At 42.8% G+C, this 10,530-nt stretch overlaps 1 protein-coding gene across 1 annotated transcript; it reads left to right on the top strand.

Annotated features, from left to right (window-relative positions):
• Positions 1-764: 764 nt before the first annotated feature.
• LOC143286174 (uncharacterized) lies at positions 765-9,622 on the top strand. Its single transcript, XM_076593792.1, has 2 exons — positions 765-862; positions 2,332-9,622. The coding sequence occupies exon 2, from the start codon at positions 2,341-2,343 to the stop codon at positions 6,613-6,615; it is 4,275 nt and encodes a 1,424-aa protein (XP_076449907.1). The 5' UTR covers positions 765-862; positions 2,332-2,340; the 3' UTR covers positions 6,616-9,622.
• The last annotated feature ends 908 nt before the right edge of the window (positions 9,623-10,530 follow it).

The raw sequence follows: 10,530 nt of genomic DNA, 5'->3' as shown, positions 1-10,530 counted from the left end.
ACCCCCTCTCCTTCACTTGTGCGCACACATGTAATCCAACACAAACGTGCGTCGCACAATGGGTTTTATGCATGGTTCACACACATGTGCACTTTGAGTCAGTTATGTTGTATCACTTTGAAAATGCTGATGATTTCTCTATGAGCACGATACCGGTTTGTCGACAAACAGCGAAAGGTTATATGTAGTAATTTAGATTTATACATAAATAAAACTGTATCGAACTGGTGCCAACAAGTTTACACAACACATGCGAACACTAACCAAAGCAACCCGTGCAGTTGGCTACGATGTACGTATACCTGTCTGTCGCTCACTGTCGAACTTGATTTGTATTGATCAATGTTTTGCCATTTCTTTGCAAACCTCAGTCTTAATTAAGAATTCTTTTAAATATTTTTTTCCTAATTAGCTGATTTTTTTTAAATAAAATAAACAAAACAAAACAAAACAAAGCAAGTTTTTGACGCTTCCATTGATCGATGCACCTCGAAAACCATCATGGTTCACACACAGTTTGCCTTTTGTTCTTCAAACAATGTAATTGTGCATCTCTTTATATCCTCGCTCCTGTCGAAACAAACCTATCATTTCGTGGTGTGTTTATCGATTTATTAATTGTAACTGGGGCGTGCCTGTTGAACCGTTGACACACAAAGAAAAATCGAATTTATTCTTGGTGCTGCTCTAAAATACAATTATACAAAACTAAGTCTTCAAATCTGAAGAATACCAAAATGCCTCGGCTTAGATTTCGGCTGCACCAACCATAGTTGCGTACTATTCAACCATGAGCAGAAGCAAGTGATTTTTTTTCGGTCATTTTTCTTATGTCGTTGATCAGAAATCGTCGTTTTTGCAGGTGAGCAGAAAGGACTTGTTTCAGTCGCCTTAGCAGCTAGCTGAAACGATGACTTACGAAAATGTTTGTATCAACGGATGCAGGCTTTTATTTTGGAATACAGACGAAGTTCTGTAGCAGGAACTGAGAAGTCAAAACGGCTGTTATATGAAACGTGATGTAGAATTCACTTACTGACATAGTTTGAACTTTTAATAGTCGTCTGCTTTGTACTTGTAGTTGGTGTGTGTGTGTGTGTGTTGACACCAGGCAACGGAATTACATCATGAATTAGCGTATGGAGAGTAAAGATATGTGACGATTTACAGTTACACATACCAGTAAATCACCACTCTGAAGAAATAGTGTTCATGACATTGTTTTATAGAGTGACCAATATGATTAAAACAGATATAAAGCTATCAAAAGTATCATCAGCATGAAAGGAAGTTTTTAAGGTGATTACACAATGAAATCTTATCAAATAAGTTAGGCTGACTGAACAACTGCAGACGCTGTGGATAAAATTGATTGGTCATTGGTGCACCAGTAAACTAGAACAGTAGAAGTAAAGCCCGCAGTCCGCGAACATCCAGTATTGCCCACTTAAATTCAGTAAGAATATTGCATCCAAATGCATATGATGCTGTTGTGGGAACAAAAAGGTAGATAACTTTTTTTTCAGTTTCATTCAAAAGTACTTGTTTCTTGTTTAATATTGATATTATTTGTATCATGTAATGCAACTTTGTAATTTAAACTGTAAGTAATGTAGATGAACTGAATGGCAAAGACTGCAATAGGCACTTTGTGATGAACAAAACCTATGATATGATATCAAGGAATTATGCTTCACCTAATAGATTTTGTCATCAATCTCCCCACTAATACTTTGATTACTATCAAGAGAGAATCATGTTGTTTTCAACAGGATTTGGTTGAGACATTTTAAAAAGGCTTCATATCCAGACAGGCAGGTAGATAAAATATGTCATGGATTTTTTGTCTGCATTTTACAGAACAAGCTATGATATACAATTAAGAAGAAATGCTGCCTTATAAAATGATAAATGCCTATTCCCAAGGTCTGTGTTCTTATTTGATACTTTTTGTCATTGCTTCATTTACAATATATACTTTCTTGAGATTCAGCAAAATTATTGAATCTTGCTATGGTATGTTACAGGTTTTGCAGGTAAAAAGTAACTGAAAGACTTTATTACAACATTAGATTTCATGATGTTTTGTAAGTATTGAAATAAGCTTCTTCTTTTCTTGAGGGTGGAGCTGGACAGGGGGATAATTTTTAGGTGTTTTTTTTCTGTTTTGATAACTGTTCCCTAGAAGGACTGCACATCAAATCTCGAAACTTGAGGTATATGTTTGTTTGTGTTAAGTGTGCATGTAACATGCTTTAATTCAAGACCTGCATTTGTTTTCACAAGCTCATAATGGGCTTATCATGTGTTTGTATGTGTGCTGTGTTCCAGACTGTCAGGATGATAAGAGAAAAGGGAGGAGAAGAAGTGGATAGCCCTCTGGGCAGCCTACGACCCCCAGCGAGGAACCCCAGTGCTGACTACTACGCTCTGTCGGGATGGCAGTCACAGTCCCCTAGTGGGCGCCTGGACCTGGAGGCCCTGCCTTCACGCATGCTGGCCAGTGTGCCTCCGCTGAGCAAGTCTCCCTTCAGCACTGGTTCCCTCAGCCGTCACCCTGTGCTTAGCCCTGAGAGAACCTACTCCTCAGCCATGGACAGTTCTCTGGACAGAGACACCGCCCTCTATAGCAGAGGTTCACTGGCTGCAGGTTACAGGGGCTCTGCTGATTTGGGTTACAATGGTGAACAGCCACCACACCCCCCTCCTCCTCCCTTGTCCATGGCCCCGTACCACAGCAGCAAAGACGGGGGCTATTTGGGGTTGACATGTCCAGACAGTAGTGGGGGCACGGTGTATGGCAGGTCTGTTCTGGAGAACACTTTGTTCAGCCGGGGTCTGTCCATGGCTTCACTCCCCAACAACCCCAACTTGGTCCCTAATTATCGCAGCCACCTTGGCTCCTCAGGGGAGGATTTTAGCATGGAACACCCGCTAGAGAGAAAGTTTGTTTTTGGCTCCAGTCACACGCCAAGTCCTCTGCTGTCCTCCCATCCCTACAACAGACTTCTTGAGAATTACTCACACTCTGCTGAGCATGTGAGCAGTGCAGTGAAAAGTAACTTTGAGAGTTCTGCGGTGGAGCGGTCAGGAGCACACTACACCAGCCCCCTGCCGTCTCATGTTGCCTTCAGTACAGGGGCTAGTTACATAAGTCGCAACCCACCGCTGTACCCTTTTAGCCATTTGAGCTCTTCTTTTGCACCAGAAAACTACACTTCCTACGCCTCCTCCCTGTCTCACCTGTCCAGCTACGGTCAGCTGAGTGCACCTCCACCCGCTCATTCACGAGCTCATGATACTTTATCCCAGAGACCTAGTTTTGCCCAGGAAGAGCCCAAACAGGCTGTTGAAGGGTCTGTGGGCCAGCCCTTTGATGCTACCATGTCTCGTGACTTCACAGTCCCAAATGCTCAGTGGAACCATGCCAATATCACAGAGTCCAAGAGAGAAAGCAACATGGCACCATTTGAGGGACAGGCCCAGAGCTCTGATGCCCCTGTCACTGACAACAGGCAGTGTGACTGTTACCAGGACACCCAGGCTTTACCCCTGCCCAAGGAAGAGGATGCTCTGGAGAAGCTGATGGACAGTCAGTTTGTGGCCGTGGGAAGCCAGGAGAAGGTGGTGTCTGTTCAGAGTGAGTCCAGCAACCAGTCTTCCAGACGCAATCCATGTCAGATGGACACGTCTTGGAACATGACAGACGTGAGGTACACACAGAGCACGGCAGCTTTATCATCAATGAATGGCGCCAGTTCTGCACAGTCTCCTCCAGTGGTGAACATCAACACAAATGAGAGGCCTGTGCAGCAGCAAACAACATACAACATGAACTCATCACAAAACGCAGCAAGCACCTTTCTCCCTTGCCAAGGGCAAGCTGTCTTCCCGACTAAATTCACTTCCTCAGCTTCAACCACCAGCTGCAGTTACACTCCCTCCCAAAATAACACCAGTATCAGCCAGTTTCCTCAGCAGTCAAGTCTCTACTCTGGCTCCATTGACAGTGATGGAGGTTCAGACCTGGGGGGAAAGCTTCAGCACTCAACATCTCAGGCTGAGCATAAGGACAATCGATATATCAGTATGTCCTCCAACACTGAGCAGCAGCAGAAAGAGGGCAGGTATCCATACACACTCACCGGCAAATCTGCACCAAAGACCTCCCATACAGAGGCGCTGCAATATGAAAGCTCAACATCAGAGTATGAACCCCCATCTCCACCCCGGGTGTCTGTGAAAAGCCGGAAACGAGGGAGGAAACCAGAAGTGACTGTAAGAAGACGGACCATTACAACATCATTTCAGGATGATTCCGATGACACACTTGTGGACTTGCATTCTTCCAAAATCAAACTCACAATCAAGACGGAAAAAATCATGGCAGAGTCTTCAGAAAATGTCACAGCAGTGCAGAAATCTAGGAAAGTCACAGTTCGTAGAAAAAGGAAAAAGAAAAGCGTAACAGAGAACAAGGTGAAGGCAGAAGGCAGGCTAAATAATAGGACATGTCCACTGTGTTTGAAGACCTTCTCTCGAGCAGACAGCTTGACCTGTCACATGCGAGTCCACACTGGTGACCGCCCCTACCATTGTGATCAGTGTGCAGCCTCCTACAAAGTGTCCAGCCATCTGCGGGATCACATCCGCTCCAAGCACTCGGATGCCAAGCCCTTTGAGTGCGAAAAATGTGGCAAGCCTTTCACTTATTCCACCGCTCGACGGCGCCATGAGAAAATCTGCGGGAAGGACTTGGCGGAACGTGTGGAGTTCCAGTGCGCTAGCTGTCACAAAGGCTTTGTGACTGAAAAAGGGTTCAGCAAACACCAAGAGAAATGTGGCGTAGTCAGACCAGGGGATGATGGACTGAAAGGAGAACGCATAACCCACAAATGCAAAAACTGCCACAAAGTGTTTGACAGCTTACTGAGCTTGGATGGTCACCAGCGATTCTTTTGCGGGAAGACCAAGAATCTTCAGGTCGGTCATTTTTCCTGTGGGGAGTGCGGCAAAGCCTTTTTCAAGCGTAACCTCTACATGATCCACATGCGTCACCATGCAGGAGGGAAACCATTCAGATGTAGGCATTGCGAGGGGTGTTTTTCTGGTAAAGGCTCCCTGAAGCAGCACATGGAGCGACACAAAACAAACTCCAAGTTCAGATGCACCTTGTGTGATGCAGCATTTTTTGTAAAGCGTTGCTTAACCTTGCATGTCAGCAGAGTGCATGGTTTACCAAAATCTTACAAATGTAAGGAGTGTGAGTGGGATTTCTCCAGTGGGTACCATCTTTGCCAGCACCTTCGCACTGTTCACCGGCAGGTGAAGCAGTTCAAGTATGCCCTTGTGGGCAAGGAGGTCAGTGGAGCCAGCATCTGGACGAGGCACCGCCGATGGCGTCCGTTTCAGCCAAACAGACCAGTGCAGGGGCAGATGACTCAGCATCACACATGCAGTTTTTGCAAGAAGTCCTTCACCATGCTGGACATGCGCCCCCACATCTCCTCCGAGCATCCCGGTGTGACACTGAGTGAAGCACTGAACAAGCGTCCAGCCAGGTGTGGGCACTGTTCCAAGGGCTTCTCTTGTCAGGAGACCCTGCATGTGCACCGACTGCGGCATAGAGGGAGGAGGCCTTTCCACTGTAATCATTGTAACATGGCTTTCTTGCTCAAGTCAGTCCTTCGATCACACCAGCGGAAGCATGATGACTGTCAGCCATATTCTTGCCCAGAATGTGGAAAGACTTTTCGCTGGCATGCTTCTGTCCGTCAGCATCGGATTTCACATCACGGACACAGGGCAGAAGGTGGGGAACAAGACAACACAAGATTCACTTGCAATGTGTGTGGCATGCACTTTAAGCAACAAATCTTTCTGAATGTGCACATGAAAGGTCACAGCATTGTCGCGCCAAATCTTTGCACGGTGTGTGGAAAGGGGTTTGTGGATTTGCGACACTTGAAACTGCACATGTCCCGGCATGACGGCCCTAAAACGTTTGTGTGCGAGAAGTGTGGGGCAGCATTCAGCACCCAGCACCTTCTGGAGAGCCACATTAAGAGGAGCCACACAGAGCGACCCAAGCGTGCATGGCTGTGTGAAGAGTGTGGAAAGTCTCTGGGTCGAAGAGACTCGCTTCAGAAGCACATGGCCTTGCATGCCAAATATCACAGCGGCCTGATCCCCAGGGCAGGTCCTAGGAAGGGAATAAAGAGAACGAACAAGAGAAGAGAGTGGAGAAAAAACGATGCCATGTATGAGCTGCCCTCCTCAGCAACAGCCAACGCAACTGTTTATCCTGGCACAGTCATGGAGAGAGAGGATCACACCAAATTCGCTGTTCCCACCACCAGAGTCCATGAACTTTCTGAAGCAGATCTGGTGGAGCTAAGACCGGCCAATTTTATCCCACCAAACCTCGGCACTTCCCCAAGTTTGGGTGTGCTTCCAAGTTTTGCTGCTGCATCCAGGTTTGGCGCCACCCCTAGTTTTGCCGTGCCTCCCGGTGTTGGCCCACCGCAGCCAACTGAGGAGCAATACAACTACCAGTATAACTACAACACCTACATCAACCACAACATTCCTTGCCCCACTGCTGCTAATCAGTGAGTAAGCATAGCATTTTTAGGTCACCGTAAGCGTTGAATAAGAATTGGAGGTAAACTTTAAGCGCATTGTTGTTGGATAACATATCTTGTGCTAGTTTACAGAGTGGAGTCACCACTCTTGGTTGTTTTAGGTGTTTTGTGTTTTTCTATTTTTTTTCCTTTCTCTCTGGTTTGTGTTTTTTTGTTTGTTTGTTTTTTGGGGTTTTTTTACAGAGTAAAACGAAACAAGTCAGACATGCAACATTTCACCACCAAAAAAGTAATTTGTTTTTAGCAAAGCTGCATTGTGAATTTGGCAAAAGGGTAAAACTCCCAGCGCACACCATCTTGCCCTTTGGCCATAGCAAGTAGTTAGTCATGTGTCACACCAGCACACAGGGTGCCCAACTCAGTGACTTATTTGGGTGGAACCATCTCCAGACAAGTGAACTTTTCAAGTGATCTGAATGCTGAAATTAAGAGTGGTCTGTGAAACTTTTTACAGGCTGGGGCTTGAATCCTTGAACCCTCCCCCCCCCCCCCCCTTTTTTTTTTTAGTGTTGAACATTTTAGTTTAGAGACACACTGTATCTAGAGTCTTGGTATATAACTATGAGATTTTCTTTCTCCAGTGCTGTTCTTCCTCATTTTTTTCCCTTAAAGTTTAAAGTCAACAACGGCTTTTGGAGTATGTCTCTCTTTTTCTTTTTTTCTTTTTGTCATCTGATAGAATACTCGAACTGTTCTTAAGCAGCACAAGGTTGTGGTTTACATAATGACATAAATGATAAAATGCATGGGGTGCAGTATGTCACTGACACACCTGTGTGAGTTTAACTTTGTATCAACAGTATGTCTGTCTGTCTGTCTGTGTCAGTTCGTGCAGAATGAAGTGAATCGCTGGAGCATGCCCAGAAAAACCAACATTGGTCAAAACTAAAACATACTGGTGATCAGCATTGGACCTTGTGGTCCTGGACAGTGTCAGCCACAGCTATTACTTACAGGTCTGCTTGTATCAATGTATGCTATGCTGTTACTGAGTCTTAGGTGATTGGAGTTTGAGAACAAGCGCTGATGACATTGTATAATTCTGCTTCATGTGTTACATGGCAACAATACTTTTTTCTTTTCTTTTTTTATATATATTCACTGATTTAGACATAAAAACAAGATTGGACTAGCATTTGTATACTTACATATTAAGATATTTGCATTGAACTTGACTAATTTGTCAGTGTATTTTCAAAATGATTTTATTGTATGTGTGATCATCAATTAGAATGATTATTTTAAGAATTATTCAGCAGGTTTGTAAGATATGTTTTGTAAGATATGTTTGAATCAATGCATTTGTCTTGAAAGTGCCATAATGATTAATCATAAGATTTAATATGCTGTGATGGATGAAATTTATTTTGTTTTGGTGGCTTTCTGCACAGAACCTTTGCACATGAATACATGTGTGAGTGTTGGTGTGTGTGTGTGTGTGTGTGCATACATGTACAAACACATCCATGAATTTATTTATTCATGTTAACATGCTTTTTTCCCTTTGTTGTTATCATTGTGTTTAGAAATTATGTGTATTTGCATGTGTCCTTTGTGTGTGCATGTGTTTACAGTGTGTGTGTGTGTGCATGTGTGTTGATCATACACGAAACATGCAAAAACTGACAGAATTGGCAGTGCAGGTGAACGCAATTTGTAAGTTGAACAGTTTTTGCTTGATCACATAAAGTGGCATATTTGACGTGTTAGTTTTTAATATTTGGGTTTCAGGAAATAAGTATTTCATTTACAAACTGCAGCAAGTTTGGTACTTGAAGGCTAGTATTTTGCAAAATGTAAGGGCACATTGTCAGTGCAGCACTGAATCAGACTAGAGTAATTAATACTATTCCTGAACAGTTCTTATATCCAAACACTTGATGAAGGCTGTGCAACAAGGCTGGTAGTGTTCATACTGTCAATTCTTAGAAAGTTTGTATAGCTACAATACCATCAGTGTTTTCTCTTCACATGATGATTTATGTGACCAGCAGAACATTATTCATGGTTCACTTCTGGTTTTGCACTTTTGTGGTCTGAAATGCCCATGTTAACTTGTATAAAGAGTTTGCTTTTGTATGTAGTTTTTTGTTGTTGTTTTTGTTGTTTTTTTAAGTAGACTAGTTCTACTGTTCTAAGCATTCTGTTTTTGGGAGCTGTACATATTTGGTCTGTTTTATGCTCCTTAATCTGTCAATATTGATTTGAATTTGGGGATCTTTAACATACCTTATTATCTTTGTATGCACTTGAAGAGGGTTCAGGCACTAACAGCTCTACATATACTATATAGTGTTGATTATGAGTGTGAGAAATTTCTGCCATTTTCTGGGGACTTGGAGTTTGATTTTGGGATCATTTTCATTTTCACATGCCCAGATATGTTCTCTGTGGTCTGCTGGGCTATATGATCACAGTACAACATGAAACGTATTCACAACAAATGTAAAAGTTTGTATTCTGCATATGCAAGAACACAGTTCAGGAACCAGCAACTGTGTGTGTATTATGCTGTGCTGGCTTGGGAGTGTGGAAAAATCTCTTTGGGGACAGGAATGGCCTGGATTTGACCACTACACCTTCAAATTAGAGAGACAGTATGCTAACCAGCAAGTCACTCCTCACTGATAAACAAAAGATGACATGAGTTATCATACTTATTGGACAGTATCACTTGAAGTGGAGTGATGGCCTAGAGGTAACGTGTCCACCTAGGAAGCAAGAGAATCTGAGCGTGCTGGATCAAATCACGGATCAGCCATTGATATTTTCTTCCCCTCCACTAGACCTTGAGTGGTGGTCTGGATGCTAGTCATTCGGATGAGACAATAAACCAAGGTCCCATATGCAGCATGCACTTTGCACACATAAAAGAACTGACAGCAACAAAAAGGTTGTTCCTGGCAAAATTCTGTAGAAAAATCCACTTTGATAGGAAAACAAATAAAACTGCATGCAGGTAAAGATTATTTTAAAAAAAAGAAAAAAAGGGGGGGTCGGGGGGTGGGGGGGCGCTGTAGTGTAGCGACGCGCTCTCCTTTGGGAGAGCAGCCCGAATTTCACACAGAGAAATCTGTTACGACAAAAAAAAAAAAAAAAAAAAAGAGAGAGAGAAATATTGAAAGAGGTTTGAAATGATTTTTTTTTTTTTCTTTTCTTTTTTGAGAAAAAAGATGAGAAATGAATAATGGTAGTGTTGAAGCTGTGTAACTGAAGAACTGGTTAGTCTTGTCTGTGCAGAAAGACAGTCTGTAAAGAGAACTTGAAGTGTATTCAAATTTCATGAATTGTGGGTGTGAACTTGAGAATGGAGTTTTTTTCAGTCCATGTATTTTATTTCCATGTTTTATGTCACACTGTGTGTCTGTTTTACTTGGGAGCAGTGTTGGTGATGTAAATTCTGTGAAGTGTTCTTACTCGTGATGTAACATTTTCAGAAAATATTAATTGCATGATCCATTTTCATCACATGTTTTGGCAGTGTGAATTGTGATTGAAGTTTCCTGCATGGAATAATAGTCCAGTCATTGATGTGATGTTGTTTTGTAGAATTTGTACGGTGATGGTAAGTTGCACTTTCAGCAGTGACAGAAGTGATGGAAGTTTTGTTTGTGCAATAAGTTATCCAGAGGTGTAAAATTGGACCCTCCCCCCATCACACCCATGGTATTCAATATTAAGTTGATGATTTGGGGTCAAATAATTGGCAGTCATTTGTGATATTAGACAAATTTATAAATGTCTTCAGAACTAATCAAAATCAGTTAGAAGACCTGTGCAGTTTTCCTTCACCAGGAATGCTAGTCATGACTGATTTTTGGCTGTTAGAATTTTGTGTGGCATGGAAGTGTCTGTGTGGCATGCGGTATTGCAGTGGGTTTGGGGT

The sequence above is a fragment of the Babylonia areolata genome, chromosome 9, assembly GCF_041734735.1.
Source record: "Babylonia areolata isolate BAREFJ2019XMU chromosome 9, ASM4173473v1, whole genome shotgun sequence".
In the NCBI taxonomy this organism is placed as follows: domain Eukaryota; kingdom Metazoa; phylum Mollusca; class Gastropoda; order Neogastropoda; family Buccinidae; genus Babylonia; species Babylonia areolata.
The sequence above is the reverse complement of the archived record's forward strand: the minus strand, read 5'-3'. Positions and strand labels throughout refer to the sequence as shown.